At 38.0% G+C, this 23,222-nt stretch overlaps 1 protein-coding gene across 1 annotated transcript in view; it reads left to right on the top strand.

Moving 5' to 3' along the window:
* Nucleotides 1-23,222, top strand: part of LOC126183590 (endoribonuclease Dcr-1-like) — a 295,755-nt gene that overhangs the window by 125,630 nt on the left and 146,903 nt on the right. Inside the window, exon 9 of the mRNA XM_049925687.1 lies at nt 15,370-16,432. Within this exon, the coding sequence (XP_049781644.1) occupies nt 15,370-16,432 (1,063 nt within the window). The remainder of the gene's footprint in view (nt 1-15,369; nt 16,433-23,222) is intronic.

Here is a 23,222-nt window from a genome sequence, read left to right as displayed (position 1 = left end):
GCTAAAGCAGAAGCCTTACCGTTTACAATTGCTACAAGCCCTGATACCCAATGACAAAGTCAAATGCTTTGAATTTTCGGCGCAGTTGTAACAGCTCATGGAAGAGGATGCGTTCAGTGCGAAACTTGTTTTCAGTGATGAAGCAACATTTTTTCTTAATGGTGAAGTGAACAGACACAATGTGCGAATCTGGGCGGTAGAGAATCCTCACGCATTCGTGATGATGTTTGGCATTTCTTAAACAGGAGATTGGAAAACCGATGGATTGGTCGTGGTGGAGATCATGATCAGCAATTCATGTCATGGCCTCCATGCTCTCCCGACTTAACCCCATGCGATTTCTTTCTGTGGGGTCATGTGAAAGATTCAGTGTTTAAACCTCCTCTACCAAGAAACATGCCAGAACTGCGAGCTCGCATCAACGATGCTTTCGAACTCATTGATGAGGACATGCTGCGCCGAGTGTGGGAGGAACTTGATTATCGGCTTGATGTCTGCCGAATCACTAAAGGGGCACATATCGAACATTTGTGAATGCCTAAAAAAACTTTTTGAGTTTTTGTATGTGTGTGCAAAGCATTGTGAAAATATCTCAAATAATAAAGTTATTGTAGAGCTGAAGTATATGTATATAACAAGAGTACAGGAAGAAAAAACTACATATAAAAGTAACTAGATGTCGGACTCCAGGTTCCTAATCCATATAACAGCTGTGTCATCAGCTTTCATGAGGTCACTCCAACTCCCCTGTTAGGAATGCAAGGGGCATTCATTTCTAACTGTATAGTAATAGAGTAGCATGGAGAGCTGCATCAAACCAGTCTCAGGACTGATGACCACAACAACAACAGTAATCGGAGGTGCATATATTGCTGTAAAGCCTCACTTGGCCGTGTATATACTGCAGTAGCTAATACTGGCCTGCTTACCTTTCAATGTTAGCAGATTTCTTGGATACGCCAACATTAAAGACTGTTGTATCACCGTATTCGTCTTTTCCAGAGTTTTAGAATGCTATTTAAAAAGTACGTTGGAGCCCCACAGTCACTAACCAGAAACTCTGTAGCACCCCATTCGTAAAGTGAATCTGCACATCAACCACATCCAATGCGAGCTCTGTTCAATTTGACCCACAATTTCCTGTCGAGTTTTGTGCCAGCAATATCACAGTTATACTTTTGGTTCCACTTGTGCTCTTCAGGATTTTCAATTAGGTGACAGTTCTGATCCCACAGGTCTCTCACCTTGGTATTACTGCCATCTAGATGTTCTGCTTGTCATAATGGTGGGTTTCATTAATGGTGTCTGTTTCGTTGTAGACTTGATATGTCTTCCTGTATAGGTAATGACAGGTTCTCTTGTAATTTGTGGTAGTCTCCAAGCAAGGCCTCGCTTGTACCAATTGCAGGTGGATATTTGTTGCTCAGCAGAGGAAGCCAATAAATCAGTGTTGGTCGGATCGTCCCAGTTATTAACCATGTAGCGTGGTTCAACTGGCTGTCAATCAAGGTGGTGTGGCAGGTGTTTAGCCACACTGGGACACAATACTCAGCAGCTGAGAAGACCAGTGCAATGGATGATGTGCGTAAGGTATCTGCTGAAACTCTCCATGTCATTCCACACATTTTTTGATTAATATTGTTAAGAGTTTTTGTTTTGGCAGTGATATTTTCAAGATATTTTCTATATGAAAGGGTGCTGTCAAGGGTAACACAAGGCACTTGGAATACTTGTTATGGCAAAAAGTGTTTCTGTTACCTTGTTTGTTGTTCAGATCTAATGTAAATACTTCAGTTTTACTTGTACTGAATCGAAGTCACCACTTTCTAAAATAGGAGCCCATAACAGCTAGATCTTCTGTGAGAATTGTTTCTGCTTGTCCAAGATCTTTGGTTCTACAAGCAAGAGTGATATCTGTGGAGCAGAATTTTGTTGACCTGATATTGGGGAATCGGAGATATACAGGGTGTTACAAAAAGGTATGGCCAAACTTTCAGGAAACATTCCTCACACACAAAGAAAGAAAATATGTTATGTGGACATGTGTCCGGAAACGCTTACTTTCCATGTTAGAGCTCATTTTATTACTTCTCTTCAAATCACATTGATCATGGAATGGAAGCACACAGCAACAGAACACACCAGCATGACTTCAAACACTTTGTTACAAGAAATGTTCAAAATTTCTCCATTAGTGCGGATACATGAATCCAACCCCCATCGCATGGAATCCCTGATGCGCTGATGCAGCCCTGGAGAATGGCGTATTGTATCATAGCCGTCCACAATACAAGCACAAAGAGTCTCTACATTTGGTACCGGGGTTGTGTAGACAAGAGCTTTCAAATGCCCCCATAAATGAAAGTCAAGAGGGTTGAGGTCAGGAGAGCGTGGAGGCCATGGAATTGGTCCGCCTCTACCAAGCCATCGGTCACCGAATCTGTTGTTGAGAAGTGTACGAACATTTCAACTGAAATGTGCAGGAGCTCCATCGTGCATGAACCACATGTTGTGTCATACTTGTAAAGGCACATGTTCTAGCAGCACGGGTAGAGTACCTCGTATGAAATCATGATAACGTGCTCCACTGAGCGTAGGTGGAAGAACATGGGGCCCAATCAAGACATCACCAACAATGCCTGCCCAAACGTTCACAGAAAATCTGTGTTGATGACGTGATTGCACAATTGTGTGCGGATTCTCGTCAGCCCACACATGTTGATTGTGAAAATTTACAATTTGATCATGTTGGAATGAAGCCTCATCCGTAAAGAGAACATTTACACTGAAATGAGGATTGACACATTGTTGGATGAACCATTCGCAGAAGTGTACCCGTGGAAGCCAATCAGCTGCTGATAGTGCCTGCACATGCTGTACATGGTACGGAAACAACTGGTTCTCCTGTAGCACTCTCCATACAGTGAAGTGGTCAACATTACCTTGCACAGCAGCAACTTCTCTGACGCTGACATTAGGGTTATCGTCAACTGCATGAAGAATTGCCTCGTCCATTGCAGGTGTCCTCGTCGTTCTAGGTCTTCCCCAGTCGCGAGTCATAGGCTGGAATGTTCCGTGCTCCCTAAGATGCCGATCAGTTGCTTCGAACGTCTTCCTGTCAGGACACCTTCGTTCTGGAAATCTGTCTCGATACAATGTACTGCGCCACGGCTATTGCCCCTTACTAATCCATACATCAAATGGGCATCTGCCAACTCCGCATTTGTAAACATTGCACTGACTACAAAACCACGTTCGTGATGAACACTAACCTGTTGATGCTATGTACTGATGTGCTTGATGCTCGTACTGTAGAGCAATGAGTCGCATGTCAACACAAGCACCGAAGTCAAAATTACCTTCCTTCAATTGGGCCAACTGGCAGTGAATCGAGGAAGTACAGTACATACTGACGAACCTAAAATGAGCTCTAACATGGAAATTAAGCATTTCCGGACACGTGTCCACATAACACCTTTTCTTTATTAGTGTATGAGGAATGTTTCCTGAAAGTTTGGCCATACCTTTTTGTAACACCCTGTATAGGTTGAGTAATAGAGGGGCTAAGATGGGGCCCTGTGGTGGACCATTACTTAATTTCCTCTCCTTGCTCACATTTTCTCCCAAGTAAACACAGAAATATCTATTGTTTATCATGGTGTTCATGAGAGTTACAGTTTTTCAGCATCATATTCTTTTCAGTAATTTGTGTATCATCCCTTTTCTCCAGACTTTGTCACATGCTGCGGTTAGGACTACGGACGTGACACATGTCTTCACATACTCTTGGAAATCATCTTCTATGAAAGTTGTTAGGGCCAATATCTTGTAGCAGCAACTTCTGTGTGGCCTGAAACCTGCTTGTTCAGCTGGGATATGTTCCAGAACGAAGCTGCTAATTCTATTATAAATGAGCCTCTTCACAGAGAGTTTATAAGTACAACACGAAAGGGAAATTGGTCTGAAACTTTTGAGTGGTCAGCTAGTGTACCTGGTTTCAAAATTTCCACTATTTTCCTTCTCTTAACTCGTTGGGCAGTGATCTGTTATCTATAATGTTTCAGACGAAGCAGACCAGCCATTTTTTTTCCACCATTACCCATGTTTATTGGAAATTCCAGGTGTGTATTATCCAGACCAGGTGCTTTACCTTATTTAGTTTGTTTCATGGCCTCATCCAATTCAGTCAGTGTAAATGGTGAAGAGAAATTTAATTCGTTTGGGCTGTGAGCTTTTAGAGAGGCAAGTTCTCATATTTTATTTTGGAAGTATGGTGTTTGCCATGGGATGATTTAGATGTTTCAGATATATGGTTAGCAATTTGGCTACCTGAAATACTACTATTGTGACAGGCTTATTGGAGGCTCTGCCAAGCTTATGCAGAAGCCTTCATGCCTTTCTACTTTAGTGTTTGACAATTTCTACTGTCTCACACCATCATACTCTTTTTAGCAGCGTCAAGACTTTGGAGGAGGTCTGCTGCAATATTGCTGTCACCAGTTTCACTATATTGTTCATAAAATTGTTTGCAATGTTCGTTCTACCCTGGTATATATGCCTTTCTGTATACACGAGGATAAACCTTTTAGCAACAGTAAGAACGGCCGTGACAAATTTAGGGTAGTTTTAGGTTGTGGTGGAATAAAACAAATATATTTAACTTGGTGGTTGGCAAAACTCCTCCAATCAGCCCTGCTGAAATCCCATCTCAGTCGTGGTACAGATCTCGCTACTGGGACAGAGAGCCCCATATGAAGGATAACTGGCCTGTGTTGGATTTGTGGGGAATTAGGTATGACTTCTCTGGATGTAGGCAATGGGTACCCTCTGCAGTGCTGGGACACAAAGCAGAGATCCAGGTTGTAATATCTTTGCCAAGTGGCTGATCTGAATGTTCCCAAACCCGTGACATCATAAACAATATATATATTTTCATTTTCTGCCCAGTTGTTGAGTGCAATACTGCATTCATTGTCAGATGCATAGTTCCAATGACCATGGTGACTATCAGTGGATGGGGAATAATCGGCAGAACATGCAGTGGCCACTGCACATTTGGTGGCTTGTAAATATTATTTATAATGGTCTCCTCCATTTGTATTGAGACATAATGGATCTCATTTTCAGTATTTGTCGAAATGAGGTGAGAACGCTAGTTATAGCTCCCTTCATAGGTTTCAACGCTGTACGCACTGTGATTTGTAGCACCCATAATATCGTAGCCATGGATCCTACTTCTTTTATGCAGGTTTTCCATTGTTGGAGCATGTGTTCTGTGGATTAGAACAGTGTCAGTATCATCATCAACAACGAGTTTAGATAGGTGCTCACTTGCAGCTCGGCTAATGCCTCCTGTGTTTAAATGGCGTACTTGGACTGAAGGGCCAGTCTGTTAATCATTTGGTCCTGTGAAAAGGTTCATTTTTTAAGGTCTTTTGATTTTGACTTGTGTGCATGTTTATAGCAAGCAAATTCAATATTTGGTCTGGCTGCTGATTCGTTCTAGATCATTTAGTCTCTGTATGTCCGTCTTTTCGACACCCCAGCTATTCAGTACAGAATGTTAATTAAACATCTTTCAGCTGTCTTAATTTTCAGACTTATTTTATTGGGCTGCCAATTTTGGCAATATAATTCACCATCTTGAGGCCCCTGTGTACAGACAACAATGATAACAATATGAAATAGATACAAAAGGGGGTGGTGCAAGTCATATATATAGTGGTGACATGTGATACCATAATAATATTAAAACTGTACAGGAAGTTACAGCAAAGTTACAGATAAATTAAGGAATGAAATAAAAGAACAATTGCAAAATGTATTAACATAAACTAGGGAGCAAAATATATATCTCGTATGATTGTAAAAAAGTATCTACTAAACAGAGATCAATATTGCATGTTATGCCTAGGTAATCACGGTGTAATTCCAATGCAATGCCCATGAAACAACTGGATGAAATAATATGAGTCATATACTGATAAGCACGGATTGAAGGTAAAACATTTGATTACATGCTGTCATATACTAGCAAAACATAAACCACTTACTGGAGGTCAATCCCATAACTATCTCTGTCATCATGTTCCATATACTAATAATAACTAATAAAGTTGGAATATAAAGTTACATCAATTCATGAGGGTATTTTTCTTCAGTCGTTGCAATTACAAACATGTTTTTGTTTTTTTACCAGATGCATTTTGCTTCATTGAGGTAAAGCATCATCAGGGGTCTGTAATTGAGTTATTTACATTTTGATTTGCTTTTAGATAAAAAAATAGTATGTTAAGAATACGTTGATTTGTACTTATGGTGATTTTTCGGCTGATTTCTCACTTACATCGGGTAATGCCATCTGCTAGCACATCATTGTTCTTCTGTGTTAGACACTGATAATTTTGGTCTAATGTTTAGATTTTCTGCAGCACTCTGCATTTCTTGTGTTTTCTCCAACACACTTTGATGCAGATCACTGTATTCTGTTTGTTTTTGTACTTCAAGTATGTGTTGTTGTAGTTGTGTTGTTGTTGTAGTATGTGTCTTGTAGTGTTGCCAACATAAACTTTTCACTACTTTGTCTTTGACCTACAACATTTTATTAAAAAAATTAGATTATTGTATGTGTGTAATTCTATTTAGTTATGTTTTTGTTTATTTATGTACTATTTTTTATTTTATTTATTTTTTTAGGAGAGGTGGAAACCATGATGAGTTGACATAAGTATATAGAAGTGTGATTTAGTGCGAGTTAGAGGAGAAGGTGAGGAGCGAGAAGTGAAATGAAACAGTGAGTGAGTGAGGGAGGGGGAGGGGGGCTGTGGGAGAGTGGGAGGGGATGAAGGATGGAAAAGGCTCTTCTTTTTCATGTAATTGCATCAGTTTTTCTATATAGAGTCTGGTTTCCAATATTTACCTGGTCATTGAGCAACTGTTTGTTTTGTGTTAATGCTTTGGATAATATTCATATTGTTTTCAATATTGCTTGGTTCATGATGTTCTTCTTTTAGATGAGCCACAAATGTTGAATGATATGTACCATATTTAAATGGTCTGATATTGGAAACCAGACGCTATATAGAATAACTGATGAAATTACATGAAAAAGAAGAGCCTTTTCCATCCTTCATCCCCTCCCACTCTCCCACAACCCCCCTCCCCCTCCCTCACACACTGTTTCATTTCACTTCTCACTCCTCACCTTCTCCTCTAACTCACACTCCATCACACTGCTATATGCCTATGTCCACTCATCATGGTTTCCCGCTCTCCTAAAAAAAAACAAAAAATAAATAAAAAATAGTACATAAATACACAGAAATGTAACTAAATAGAATTATACACATACAATAATCAAATTTTTTTTAAAGATGATGTAGGTCGAAGACAAAGTAGTGAAAAGGCTATGTTGGCAACTCCACAAAACACAAACAACAACACATACCTGAAGCACAAAAACAAACAGAATACAGTGGTGTGCATAAAAGTGTGTTGGGAAAAGCACAAGAAATGCACAGTGCTGCACAAAATCTAAAAATTAGACCAAAATTATCAGTGTCTAACACAGAAAAACAATGATGTGCTAGCAGATGGCATTACCGATATAAGTGAGAAATCAGCCGAAAAATCACCGTAAGTACAAATCAGCGTATTCTTAACGTACTGTTTTTTGATCTAAAAACAAATCAAAATGTAACTAGCTTATTTACAGACCACTGATGATGCTTTACCTCAATAAATCAAAATGCGTCTGGTGAAAAAAATCGTGAATTTTTGTAATTACAATGACAGAAGAAAAATATCCTCATGCACTGATGTAACTTTATATTCCAATTTTATTAGATATTACTTATATGGAACATGATGATAAAGATAGCTATGGGGTTGACCTCCAGTAATTGGTTTAATTTTTACTAGTATATGACAACATGGAATCAAATGTTTTACCTTCAATCTGTGCTTATCAGTATACGACTTAAATTATTTCACTCCAGTTGTTTCACAAGCATTGCATTAATATTACACCATGATACTTTGCTCCCTAGTTTATCTTAATACAGTGTGCATCTGTTTTTGTATTTTATTCCTAATTTATCAGTAACTTTGATGTAACTTCCTGTACAGTTTGGTATTGTTATGTTATTACATATTACAACTGTATATATGACTTGCACCACTCCCTTTGTTATCTATTTCATACTGTTACCATTGCTGTCTGTACACAGGCGCCTGAAGGTGACATAATGTATCTCCAAAACTGATAATCCAATAAAATAACAGTTTGGAGATTTAGACAGCTGAAAGGTGTTTGATTTGACATTCTGTCGCTCATTTAGCATTATCCAGGGTGCACTTGTAGTATCCCACTATGTATGTGAGCTAGTTTACACCCCTGTTGCGACATATTTTTCCAGAAGAGTTTGGTATGTATCTTCTGTGACTCCTGTCAGTTGTGATGTTTTGTCTGCGCCTTTTGTATTTGGGTTCACAATGTGGTGTACCACTAGAACATTCTGTCTGTAAGACTGTGTCATTTCTTCATAATGTTGGCCCGTGTTCTTCAATTGTTCTACCACTAAACAGGCATGCTGCTAATTATCACCAATTGTTTTTCTTCAGTTTGGCTGGGAATTTGTCCCAACTATTAAGCTTATCTTCCTTCATTGTTATCATACCACTGCTAGACTGGTCCATCCATATAAAACTACACATTTGCTAAGAATCTACTGGTCTCCTGAAAATTAGGACATTGGGGACAACATGCTACTTGTATTCCAGTTCCTGTCCACATAAGTGATGGCTTTGATATTGCTTAAATGGAGCCTTGCTGATGTAGATGTTTTGAAGTTCCTTGCTCTCCACCAAATGATGACTGTTATAACCACAGTCAAGTCCAATGCAGAAAGCATTTTTATTAAGGACAGGCATGTACAGACAGAACAAAACTGCCTGCTTTACTGAGGGTGCTGCTATTTATACAAGCATTGCATATTCAAGGATATGCAGACACTACAAATATAATAAATTTGAAGAACCTTCTATAAGTGATAAATACTAAATAAAAAAATATTTGCTAGTGGTTAGGTTTGAACAGATGACACATGTCATGCCAGCCAAAGATGCTAATGGCTACTCCACATAGCTGGTGGCAATATTATGGTCAGTTTTTATATTATATCAATGTTTACCATGGGTCCTCTGAATGATGTGGTGCCACAGTTAGAACATATTTTCGCAAATGCAAATCTCTTTGAACAGTGTCTCACATCAACTTATTTTTAATGAACCAACTAATTCTATGAGCAAACATATGAGTTGCCTTTAGGGAACACACTCAGTGCAGTTGTAGCAAATTTTTATGTGGACTACCAAGAAGGAACCTACTAGTTGACTTAGGTACATTGATAACACTTTCCTTACATGGCCTCATGGAGAAACCAAACTCAGTAAATTTCAAAATTTTGTTAATAATATTAATTCTAATGTAAATTTCGCAATGGAAAAACAAAAAGGAGAACAAATTTCATTTTTGCAGTGGAACTCCAGAGCACAAACTCTACTGAAAGCCCACATATATGGGCAGATAGCTCCACAGAAATTCTGATCACCATCCCAAGCAGAAAAGAGGAGTGATTAAAATGTTGGTGGATGGTGGTAAAAGAATCTGTGAGTCGCAGTGTATAAAGGATGAGCTCAATAATTTAAGAATTACTGTTAGAAGGAGTGGCTACTCTGACAAAGTAATAAATAGATCACTACATCCTAAAAGTTAGGGAGTTTCTGCTTAAAAAGAACCAGCTAAAGAGAAAGTGATGTTTTACACGAAGAAGGCTCTATGGTCTTTCGGCTAAACAAATTCTGTTTCAAATTATGTGTGGAAAACAATAAAAGACTGCAAGTAGGTATACATGTTATTGGAATTTGCAAAAGATAATGTATGATAGCAACAGGTAGCCAAACACATTGTTACATTTTGGCTCATTGTATTGGTTTTGTTTGATCTCTGAGAACAATATTAGATAAGAGAATATTACTTATGATATTTATTTAAAAATTGTTTGCTGCTCCTAAATATTTGCAAATTATGAAGTCACTCAATTTGCACCTTTTTCACCTTTGACAATTTCCAGGTGACTCAGCTCATTGTCTTTTATATGTACGGTACACTTCCAAATGGCATACTTTTCCAGTCTGATAAATATAATTTCCAGAATGAGATTTTCACTCTGCAGCGGAGTGTGCGCTGATATGAAACTTCCTGGCAGATTAAAACTGTGTGCCCGACCGAGACTCGAACTCGGGACCTTTGCCTTCCGCGGGCAGGTACTCTACCATCTGAGATACCGAAGCACGACTCACGCCCGGTACTCACAGCTTTACTTCTCCCAGTACCTCGTCTCCTACCTTCCAAACTTTACAGAAGCTCTCCTGCGAACCTTGCAGAACTAGCACCCCCTGAAAGAAAGGATATTGCGGAGACATGGCTTAGCCACAGCCTAGGGGATGTTTCCAGAATGAGATTTTCACTCTGCAGCGGAGTGTGCGCTGATATGAAACTTCCTGGCAGATTAAAACTGTGTGCCCAACCGAGACTCGAACTCGGGACCTTTGCCTGTTTTAGCCATTGTAAGAAACAGGAAAAAGCCACTGCAGTTTGGAAACAAAAACTCCAATCTAATTCACATCTAGAAAGTGCCAATAGCCTGTCTCTCAAAGAGAGTTATTTGACTTATCACTTCTTCCCTCATACATGTTCTGAAATGAACGTGACAGGAAAATCGGAGAAATTTGAGCCCATCTGGAGGATTGCTGACAACCATTTTTCGCACACACCATACATAAATTGAACAAGAAAGAATGAAATGAAAGTGATACTCACACCATCCCTTACCACACATGTTAGGGTTGTTTGTGGAGGATACATGATGTAGGGACATGTAGTAGTAGGACGCGTCCCCAGCATACCTGTACTCACTACTTGGTGCCACTCTTTCACTTCTGCACTAACGAAGGAAGCTTGGATTCTACACATTTCACATGTGTATGCATTGAGAAGACATTTGATCATTAACACTGTACAGGTTAATAAGTTTCAGTAAAGCCTCAACAGAATTGCTGCACAATATATGTGACTAACATCATTTATAAGTTCACATAAATTAAACTTCATTTCGTGCCCTGCAGAGGATAACAAGATCATTCCAGTAGGTGTATTTTGTTCCACTTTTTTTCTTCAATAAAAGATAATTTGTGTAAAGATATTATGTGAAAATTGTTTTTAATGAACCTAGTCATTTTATCATCAGCTTCAATTCATAAGTGGCATTAATGATTTGATATTTTAACTGCTGTTAGTAGTTAGATCTGATTGTAATGTATTCTCAAATGACATTGTCAGTGTTGGTATGATTGATTGCACCTATATCTGAGTATTCTGTGAGTTTTTTAGAATAGAGTTTTTAAATTTACTCTTTCTGATAAAAGATACAGGAGGAAGGCTGTATGCAGCCACATGTGGATACTGGACCATTCATCGTGACAACACAATGACCATCTTGTCTTCATCTTAGTAATGGACCATACAGTTATTTTTGCAGCACGGCAACTGTGTGGGTCTATCTGCAATTATTGTTTGATGTACTATGTGTGATAGTTTAGGGCACCATTAGATACAGTGTTGGGTCTTGATTCTTGAATTTAAGGACAATCTGAGTAAAAAAACACTACATGAAGGAAATTGTAGGTTCTGGGGTGCTACCCATTTTTTAGGGTTACCCACATGCAGTTTTTCAGCAGGGCAGAGCATTCTTCAAAGACTATCAATGCCTCTGTTTACCTGGCCTGTGTTGTGTGTCAGACTTTTCTGGAATGTAACTATAATACGAGAAATTTTTGCAGAATGTAAATAATTTTGGAGTAAAGATGACCACTCGATAAATAACAGAAATGTTGAGTCACCAACAGGCATGCTCGAAAGAGAATTAAAACTGTGCCAGCTGTTGGAAGAAATCCTGTGAAGAAGAGCTAGAGTACAAATACACATGCCTCTCCCAACACACACACACACACACACACACACACACACACACACACACACACACACACACACACACACACCTTGTATTTGTACCGTAGCTCTTCATAGGATTTCTTCCAAAAGCTAGCAAAGTTGTTATTCTCTTTTGAGTGTGCCTGTTGATAACTCAACACTTCTGTTATTTAGAGAGTGGTCGCCTTTCTCCTCAAAGCTTGCACAGTTCTCTATTTTGCTTCCCTGCCAATGACTCAATGCTTGTGCTACTCACTGAGTGGTCTCCTTTACTACTAATTTATTTTTTCTGGGATGTAGTTGGACATCATCATTCAGCAACCACCATTAAAGCTTAAGTGACTCACATACAAGCCATATGGAGGAAAATTACACATCCCGACACTCTTTGTTTCTAGTCTACCATATTTAGAGGTCCTGGTTGTAACAGGCAAGAGCTCCAAACTATTTTGGGTATGCAGCCAGAGAACTGTACACTTTAGTAATGCAAATAATTTCTGTATTGTCATTTTCCTAGTCTGTGGTACAACATTCATTTCAGTCACATGTATCCTTCTGGGTGTTGCAATTTTCATGAACATTGATGTATGTGAACTGTACATTGCAGAAACATATTACCACATGGGTTTGCATTTCTTCTCAGTCTCTCCAAAACATTCCTCAAAACTTGAAGTACATTGTGTTTGCTTCCTCAAGATTTTGTATCATAATACAGTGAAATGTGTGAATAGCATTTTGTTAGATAGGGTAACTGCAGTCTGGTTTTTGGCACCGGTACCATTTTGCTTAATTTATAAATTTCCAACCATTGTTTGTGGTGTAGCTGTTATTGTTATTTTATACCAGTTAACTTTGTTTTTTTGTTAGGAGTGTTCTTGCGCCATATGCACAATTTTATATTCTTGCTCATTGCTCATTTCCCATTCCAAGCTAATGCTGTCCCAACCATTTTGTTGAAAGTGTAATTTATACTGTTCTCATACTGAAAATACATATAAACTGCAGATAGAATTTCTTTATTAGTGCTCAGTTGTTTGCTAATGAGCAAATGCTCACACAAAAGGGGCTCACATGTCTCTCTTGATAACAGTTATGGCAGTCATTCGGTGCTCTCTTCTGTGATGGTCTACAAACTACCTGGCCAGTTAGTTAGCCTGCCTTGGAATGCATGTGGTTCCTGTAGACAGGTAATATCATACTACTTTTCCTTACCAGTTTTCTCATCTAGTATGCAACAATCCAGTTACACATGGTATTTAGTTGCATGAACCTATTATCATTACGAGTCATTTATGATTGAAGTTAGTGAGATTATGAACCATGGTCATTTTCATAATGGTCCATGGTATTTAGTCCTTAATTATCACAAATCCCAAAATTTCTCTTCAGCTGATGAGAAATACCTAGAGTCAACGGGTAACATGTTTGTCTTAAAAATTTCTCATTGGCCTGTCTTGCAGCATTATCTATATCCTTGTGTAAGTGTGCCACTTACTTGTTTAATGTCAAATATTTTTTACCATTTGCTGCTCAGTATGAATTTCCATTGTCAGTCTTTTGAATCAGATTTTACGTGGCAAGTCACAGTTCATCATTAGGCAAGTTTTAATGGATTTTATATTAAGTGCATTCTTCACACATTTTATGGAGTAATCTTGGCTGCCATGTAAAGTGCACAAACATTTTCTTATGTTAATTACTTGTAAATGCTCCTGTGATTAAGTTAGCTGGAAGTTGGAGTTATTTCAATCTACAGTTATTTCTTTCCGAGCTTCACATAGTTCGCATTTTCAGACCCAGTTCAAAAGATGGTCAACTTCCTCATATGTCTGTGGTCTCAATTGAAGTGTAATAGTTACTTTTCCTCAATTTCTTCCATTACAGCATACTACAAAAATAAGGACTCTTTATTAAATTACATATACCACTCATATGTTGCCAAGAAGTCTTTTTTCTCAGGATGCTCACAATTTAAACGATTCCTTTGGTGCCCTTATTAGAAGTGACTTCCTCTGTCAATGAAAACTTTGTTATTCATACTAAAGTAACTTGGTTTCTTCCCTTTCTCGAGTCCCCAGTCTAAGAAATATTTGTCAGTTTTTACATTTTTCTTTTAATTTAATTTTGTGTATTTGTGATCTTAGGTGCCATTGACACAACTCCACTGATATTTCCAGTTATTTCTTCAACTTTGCATTTCATTTTTTCAGCTGAATAATACACTCATACAGTTGTCATGCTTATTGAGGGACATGCTCCATTAGTTAGCACAATTGTCCTTGGATAGCTTTGTCTGTGGGCGTGCAAATCATTGTTCACAAATGTTAGGATTTATGTCTTTGTTTTGAAATCTCTTCTCATGTTTTCATTCTTGAAGTTTGTTCACCATTGTCCCTTGGAATTTTGAGCCAGTGTGGACACCTTATTTGGTTGCATAATTTGCCTGTGACTAGTATTTATGTTTGATATGCATATACCTTAGTAGATGCAGATAAAGGCATGAGCTGGACAGAGTTTAGACCTGATGCCAGCACAAAAGGCTGGTACCTCATGGTCTCAAAAGACATTTTCAAATTGAAAAATTGTAGTAAGTAGGTATCAGCATTTTTATGACAGGAGAATATGGTGCTCAGATTTTATCCTGCTTAAGAAATGACCCAAATTTATTTTTTCATAATAAATTTATGGGAGAGTTATTACCTTTTTTCCATTAGGAAAGATTGAGTGTTGTAGTCTATGAAACTAGAATGTGCGAAATCTTTTTGAAACTCCTATATTCCAAAGTACACCATGTTGAAACTCAAAATAAACAAGGAAAAGTGGAGGCAGGGAGAGAGAGAGAGAGAGAGAGAGAGAGAGAGAGAGAGAGAGAGAGAGAGAGAGAGAGAGAGAGATAGAGAGAGAGATAGATAGATAGATAGATAGATAGATAGATAGATAGATAGATAGATTGATTGATTGATTGATTGATTTTTACAAAGTATTAGCACAATCCATATTACAAAAGATCCTTGCATTCAGTTGGTGAAAAAGCAATGACACCTTCCTAGAGTTCGTTTGGTGATTACAGAGCTCTTTTCATCTAAGCAGAAATTAAAATTAAAAAGCGACATACAAATTAAGCTTGTAGCCGGTATGATTTTCATAGTGCTCATTGTCACAACATTCTAACGTAAAAGTTGTATGCTATACAACGTTTCAAACAAAATCTGCAAAAAATGCAACATGAGTATGTAAACAATACACCAGTCACATTAATCATTATAATTTCTGATGTCAATATTTTGTGATTGCAATGCTTTGTTGTTCTGTTTCAGGGCTGTATGTGATGATTACTTTAAGGGCCTCCCTGAAAAAGAAAAGATACTAAAGTTTTCTTCACCAAAAGTACTTCGTCTCTTAGAAATCATCAAGCAGTTTAAACCTGTCCGATGTCTTTGTGTTAGAGAAGAAAATCAGTCTGTAAAAGACACTAAAATATGCACTGTTCCTGAATGTTGTGGTGTGATTAAAAACAGAGAATTTCCAGAAGAAACTATTTCTGTATTAAGTTATGACAGATCTTTACTCCTGTCACTAAACTTTTCGCCAAGTGTTGATGCAATCAAAATTCAGAATAATGTGAAATGCAAAGACTTATCCTTCAGTATATGTGATACAGCTGAATGCCAAAGAATGTCCAATCACATATATGATAACAACAGCATGAACTGTTTTATAAAGCATCGTTCATTTCCAATTTGCATATACAACTGTTCTCTACGGACTTGTGGGGATGAAGACATTCACGGAAAGCATGTCCACATGAATGGTAGTACTCTGAAGATTGTTAGTGAACAATTTTCAATAGCCAATGTGTTAAGAAATGTTTGGAATTCGTGTAGGAGGAGCTTGCATTCCAGTTCAGAAAGTTTGTGTCATGTTGAACTAAATAAACTGTCTCCTGTGAGCTTATTAAGAACTTTGCATATCAATAATTGTGACTGTATTCACTGTAAATACCATGCTTATGTTTCCTTACATGAGGGATATAGTGAAGAAAATAATGTGGATGAATGTGTTGTTAGTGTGCTGACAAAGAATGACGTATCCACTTTCTGTGAGAATTTGAGTAGTGAAGTGTCTTTAAATAATACATTGACAAAATCATATTTTGATAACTATGATGATCAGAAGAGTGAGCCTTCCACTCCCTGCAGAGCAGTGATTGGAAGAGGACGTTCATCGAAACAACTACGAAAGGCTGGACCTGGGTCTGGAAAGTTCGATGTTCAAGGCAGAAATTTCCGAAGTGCCTTGCAGGATGACGCAGATGCACTTTGTGGCATAGTGTTCGTTGAGAAGAAATTCACAGCTAAGATCCTGTATCACCTTTTAAATGTTAGTTTTTGCAAAATTATGTTTCCTCTTTATGTTGTTTCAGACTGTGTATAAATTGAAAGATTTTGCCTGCACATCTAATTGCATATGTGCAGTGAAACATTAGAAAAAAATAGAAATGTTTTGAGTGCAATGTATAGTTTGCTGTGTTTACAGAGATAAGGTTAGTAGATAATCAGTTTCTAATGAATTTCATAGTGCCACAGAAATGATTCTTGTGTTATACAGCAGAAATAGTTCCTAAGTTACCTATAACATGTAGTTATGTGTTGTCTTTCTGTGCTCTACTTCCCTGAACAACCTTGCATGATCTCAGCATAGTTTATTGGAATCTCAGTCTGGTGAATTCATATCTTACCTATATCATGTATAACTGATATTGTTTATAACGTGTTTCATTAGAACATATAACTCAAATCAGAGAGGCTTAGAGAAGTTGTTGCCCAGGATCAAATACATCCTGCATGTACGTGCTAAAAAACTTGCATTCTTCATACATGACAGATAAATTCTGTTTTCATGTATTTCCAACAGGGATTTGGGACTGTACACTGTTGTATATGTTCATATGAAATATGGTGCTAAGTATGGCATTGGCACAAAGAATTTTGAATGGATAAAGGCTAATATGTAATTAATTGTGATATGGAAGTAATAGCTTAACATGCAGTTGATAACCACGTAATTAGAGATCTGTCATTATGCATAAGTGATGTCAATCAAGTACATGCAATTTTTCTGTTTGTACTTACAATGACTGTTAATAAGTGTGTTACTCAATCCACAGTAAATCTACTTCTTTCAAAACTGCCATTTTCACATAAATGTTATTCAGTAATTATATTTAAAAAGAAAGATGATGATGACTTACCAAACAAAAGCGCTGGCAGGTCGATAGACACACAAACATACACACAAAATTCTAGCTTTCGCAACCAACGGTTGCCTCGTCAGGAAAGAGGGAAGGAGAAGGAAAGACAAAAGGATATGGGTTTTAAGGGAGAGGGTAAGGAGTCATTCCAATCCCGGGAGCGGAAAGACTTACCTTAGGGGGAAAAAAGGACAGGTATACACTCGCGCACACACACACACACACACACACACATATCCATCCGCATATACACAGACACAAGCAGACATTTGCCATTATGTGGGTTGAAGCTGTGTGCAGGATGTGGTCCAGAATCGAAGTCCCAACATTTTTTTGTCAGCAGTCTTATCAACTGGTTCATTTCATTACACATTTCACTGCAGAGTGGTGGATTCCATTCCCAAGCCTAGTTTTTATTGTACATTGCTTTTGCCATCTCTGACATACGGAATGGAACTTTCAACAAGTCTGGCTTGGAATATCACTTCATTTTATTTACAAAACTTAACTTTTTTTAGTCACTTTTGTTACCACAATTAGTTTATCCATGGTGAGTTTCAAAAACGTGCTGTTGAAATACAAACTGTCAAATTATTCTGTGTTGAAAAGTAATGGAAGCAGAAAAAAGTATAATGGTTCGTAAATTTTATTAAGATAGTCACAGACCTATATCTTTCCCATTGTAATACGAGTAAACTTAAGTTTCATGTATTTACTCCTTGAAAGTTAACATGCAACAAGCCCCACATATCTGAAATGGAAACATTTAGATAAAAGGTGACAAACATTCAGAGAATATGAATTCAGTTTCCATCTGGTCATCCAGATTTATGTTTTCTGTTGTCTTCCTAAACCACTTAAAACAAACACCAGGATGATACCTTCGAAACATGACACAGACTTCGTCAGATTCTCCTATCTGATCTTGATCTCCATTTCTAATGGTAATAAAAGATTGCAAAAACTCACATTGGTTGAATGGTACAATTCAGTGAACAGATCAAAAGCTACCGTACAGTGGATAAGGAAACACAAAATATTAAATTCTACCTATGAAAATATATTCATATATGATGATTCTGTTGCTGTATCACTTTTTTAATGGTTTACAAACTCACCACTGAATGATGCTGAAATAAGTACTGGTCTTGTGAAACAATTATGAATATTCAAATAGATCTAGGAACCTGGCCCCGATGGAATTCGTTTCCTTTCTTTGCCTTTCCTTTTCGATTTTTACCTCAAATGTGCTGCAGAATTAAGCCCTCTCTGAGCTAATGTTTCTCAAGAATCTCGTGCACTGTGAATAATCTTGTATGACTGGCAAAGAACACAAGTCATTTTTGTTAATAAAAAAAAAAAGATGAAGTAATTGTTACACAGAATTACAGGCCAGTTTCCCTAATGTCTGTTTGTTGCAGAATCCTACTGCATAATGTAAACTTAAACCTTATGACGTTGCATGAGGACCTTCTCTCAAAGAAGCAATACGTAATTTGTGTAAAACACAACTGGCTTTATTCTCCTTACAGGGTGATTTTGTTAAATGAACACCCGCATCTCGTGGTCGTGCGGTAGCGTTCTCGCTTCCCACACCCGGGTTCCCGGGTTCGATTCCCGGCAGGGTCAGAGATTTTCTCTGCCTCGTGATGGCTGGGTGTTGTGTGCTGTCCTTAGGTTAGTTAGGTTTAAGTAGTTCTAAGTTCTAGGGGACTGATGACCATAGATGTTAAGTCCCATAGTGCTCAGAGCCATTTGAACCATTTTTTTTTTTTTTTGTTAAATGAACACAAATTGTAGAAAACAATTTCTGAGAGAATAAGGAGGAAAACAGCTCATATGGACATACAGCCCACACTGGAGAGGGTGCAATGTTGTACACAATGGCAGCACACTGGCACATCAGTACTGGGGGGCATCCACTTCACCCTGAAGCAGACTCACTCTGGCGTGGCCATGTGTCGTGTAGTGCAGCACTGAGAGATGACGGTTGGTATACCAACTGGAATCAGGCCAGGATGGTCTTTATATGTGGAATGGCAGATGGCAGTAGGACTATATCAGGACAAGTATTCCTACTGACAGCAATTGCTCCGCAAACTGTTTACAACAGAGTTTCATCATTTGTATGACAAGCACTCAGTATGCTTGTGCCACCATTCGATTGCAGGATGACACTTTTGAACATGCACATCAGTCACTGCTGCATGGTGTTCATGCATGCTTAGAGGCATGAGGGGGCCGCTTCAAACACCTTGTCTAACGGTAGCCTTATTACATCTTGTCAGGTACCATGCTTTACTGTACAGGCATTATGAATTAATAAATATGATACACACTATGCATTACCGGCCACATGCCCCTAAGACTTTTTTTGCACTTTATCCTCTCAGGGGGCTGCAGTTTTTCTCCATTTACCAAAATCATCATGTATATATCTTGTAAACAGTATATGCAGGTGAACAGATGGATAAACTCTTCATAGGTTTTTTGAAGGTGTTTGACACTACCACATTATTGAGTGGTAACTGAGATACAGGCTTATATCCTAACAAAAATGTGATTAATTCGAAGAATTTTAACATGATATAGCCCAGTAAATTATAGTGCTCGGCAGTGTTCAACAGAAATGAAATTTATATTGCATGTGTCTCAAGGATGTGTAATAGGACTACCAGTGTTCTCAATATACATAAACAATTTCTCCAATAAAGTCAGCAGCACTTCTGGTTGTTCATTGACAATGTTGTTGTCTACAGAAAAGTATTGTAAGGAAGTACAGAATGATTAATAAAGCATTTCCACATGTTGTATTGAATGACAGAACTCTTTAAATATGGACATATGCAAGATCATGCCTAAAACAGAGTGAAATAACACAATATCTTCCGGTGATGAGAGGCATCCACATCATTTAAATATCTTTGTATCATATTAAGATTCAATATGGAATAGGAAACTGCTAGTAAGAAAAATGGACTGAAGACTCAATTTGATTTGGAGAGTTATAGAAAAGTGATAGAGGAATTTTCACACTAGATGCTATGAGCAAAATTGTAAAGTGCTGCTTCAGACTTTGAAGTTTGTATCAAGTAAGCATCACAGTTGACATTGAATGAATTTAGGGAAGTGCTATGGAAATGGTAATGGGTCAGTGCTGCTCATGCAGAACGCAGTAGAAATACTCATGGAATCCTTCTTCCTCATGGGTTACACCTGCCAACTATTTGTAGCCTGTCATTCTACATCTTTGTTGTGCTTCTCAAACATTTTACCCCCACAGTTTATTCCATAGCATGCTCGTGGTTGTCTAGTGGGTAGAGCACTAGACTGTGGCCATGGAGCTTCCAGGTTCAATCCTGGATAGGGATGGGCATTTTCATCGTTCCAGTGCCTCCAGGACATCCAAATGAGTAGTGGGGATTTTTCTCAAAGGTAAAAGGCAGCTGGGGCAAGGGGCCTGCCACCCAATCCCATCCTAGTACGTGGGATACACACAGCCTGCAGTCAGGCTGAGTGTCTGTTGACAGACTTGTATCACAGGCATTACCTTTATCTTTATGTTATAGCATGTTTTGGCAGACTCAGATCACATTTCTGAGGACATGGTTATGCAAATTAATTTATTTAAGAAAGATCTTCTGTTCTTACAAATCACTGGAATGAGGAAAGAAGCAGCATTGGACAGAGGATGGGCCAGATAAGCAAGGTGTCAAGACACTGTATCTTAGATTACAAAATTGGATTTATTGAATGCACAGTTCTCACCTGCTACATTCAGAAATGTATATTTGGTTGAGGAATACATCCAGATATCAGGAAGATTGTGAAGCAGCCATTGAAACTGACCACGTTGTGCTGAGAAGCATACTCTACAACAGTATAGTTTAAGTTATCATTGGCTACAGCTCACAATGGGCTTCGATACAGCTGAGCAGTTGGTGTGTGACCATCTACACACAGAAGGGTATATAGTGGTTGCTGTGAAGTTTATATGAAACTGGATCTTTTACAAGGGTATGATAAAGGAGCAAATAGTTGGGAGCACAAGTGCTGTAAAGACAAATTTTGTACTTGGGGTGCATAGTAAAATACTACATTTAGGCAGAATTTTGAAATGGTCTGTCTTATTTTGGTGCAGAGTAGATGTCAGGGTCACATTGTGGAAAGGGGGGGTGCCACTTTCATGGTTGATTATCCAGTATGTGTGAAGAACTAAGAGCATGGAAGGATGTGACACAAGAGATTCATGTGTCATCCAGGTGAGGAGAGTGGAGCCATCAAACATTTTAGAAAAGGGACTGATTTTTCACTACAGGTGTCTCAACTTTGAGTGGGAAAGCTGTAAAAGGAGAACACTGGTATGAATGCAGTATAGTCTCCTATAACTACTCTTCAGAATTTGATTTATGTAGCTATAATTTTACCTCTATTGTTGCCCTTAAAGACTTGTTGTGTTATTGTCTCACAGGGTACCATGTTAATCTTCATATAGCAGTTTTTGTTAGTTTTCTTCCTATTGTGCCAATAGATTATCTTGACTAGATGGTGATTCTTGATGTCTGTCTCTTATCTATATGCATCCAACAAAATTGAAATATGATTTTTGCTAAAAGAACTGTCTTGACATATTTTTGAGCAGTTTATTTTTTAGGGTTTCATACTGTACGTGGTAAAAACAGAATCCTTATAGGATCACTTTGTTGTCCGTCTGCCTGTCCATCTTGTAAGACCCATTTTTCTAAGGAAGTGGTGTATGTATTAAGTTGAAATTTGTGCCAGATACTAGGGTCTACAGTCCCTTGCTGGTGTAAAAAATTCAAGCTTTTGAGTCAGTGCAGTGAAAAGATACGGCCATTTATGTCACATATTTTGATACTCGCAGACTCACTTGTCAAAACCTAGAGCTGAATTGTCTGTGTTGGGCCTGGTGGTCTGTCAATAAAGCGCAATATTATTATCTTTATACATAGTTAAGTTTGTGCAGAACCTGCAGACCATGAATCCTACTCACACTTGACTATTTTTAGGGCCGTTGTTTTATTTCCCGATATTTCGTAGTTACAGTTGCAAGCTTTTTGTGGTATACTCATTTCCTCAAGTTATCTACAGAGAAGGTGATAGTGATCTGGTCATAAAATTTGAGTTGAATTTGTATTTTTGACAGAACTACAGTGTCCTGTTTTTTACCATATCACCTAGGTTGACTTTGCCTTTGTAATTAAATTTCCACATCATTATCTAACAATATAAGATAATTATTAAAGACCTTATGATTTCTTTGTTGGAAGTAGGAATGGGTGTTGCGTGAATGAGTTGTTCAGAATGCATGCTTGACTTGTATAAAGTGTGAGCTAACCATTCAGTTTCAATGAACTGATATTTCCAATACTTCACAATTCTCACACTTCTTAGTATTCACAACTCATTTGATTTAGCTGTGGCTCACTTACCCACTCTCTTTCCCAGTCCCTTTACATCAACGCTGTGTCACTCGTTCCACCTTCTCTTCACAGTTCCATCCTCTCTACCATCTGTGATCTTACACCATTAAAGATATAAACAGAGACACTAACAGTGTCAGTGCAGTCATTATGCAAGTAAAATGCTTGTGTTGTAAGTCTGGAACTCAAGCATGCATAGAATCCGTGGCCAAAAGATAATCCTCATTGTAGAAATGTTTATGTCATATCATAACTTAAATAATAACATAAATGACACTTTGAGGATTAGTGTAATTAAATTAAAAAGATATTTAAATGAATAAGAATAAACAGATTGGTATCATTTCTGAAGTGAATGTTTAGAGATTTCCATTTAGAAACATGATTTGTTCCACTCTTTTCCTGTCAGGCAATTTCTTCTGTCTTCTATAAGGTGTCCTGTGTTTGAGAACACTCTTTCACACAGCGTGTAGGT

The sequence above is a fragment of the Schistocerca cancellata genome, chromosome 4, assembly GCF_023864275.1.
Source record: "Schistocerca cancellata isolate TAMUIC-IGC-003103 chromosome 4, iqSchCanc2.1, whole genome shotgun sequence".
NCBI classification, from domain to species: Eukaryota; Metazoa; Arthropoda; class Insecta; order Orthoptera; family Acrididae; genus Schistocerca; species Schistocerca cancellata.
The sequence above is the reverse complement of the archived record's forward strand: the minus strand, read 5'-3'. Positions and strand labels throughout refer to the sequence as shown.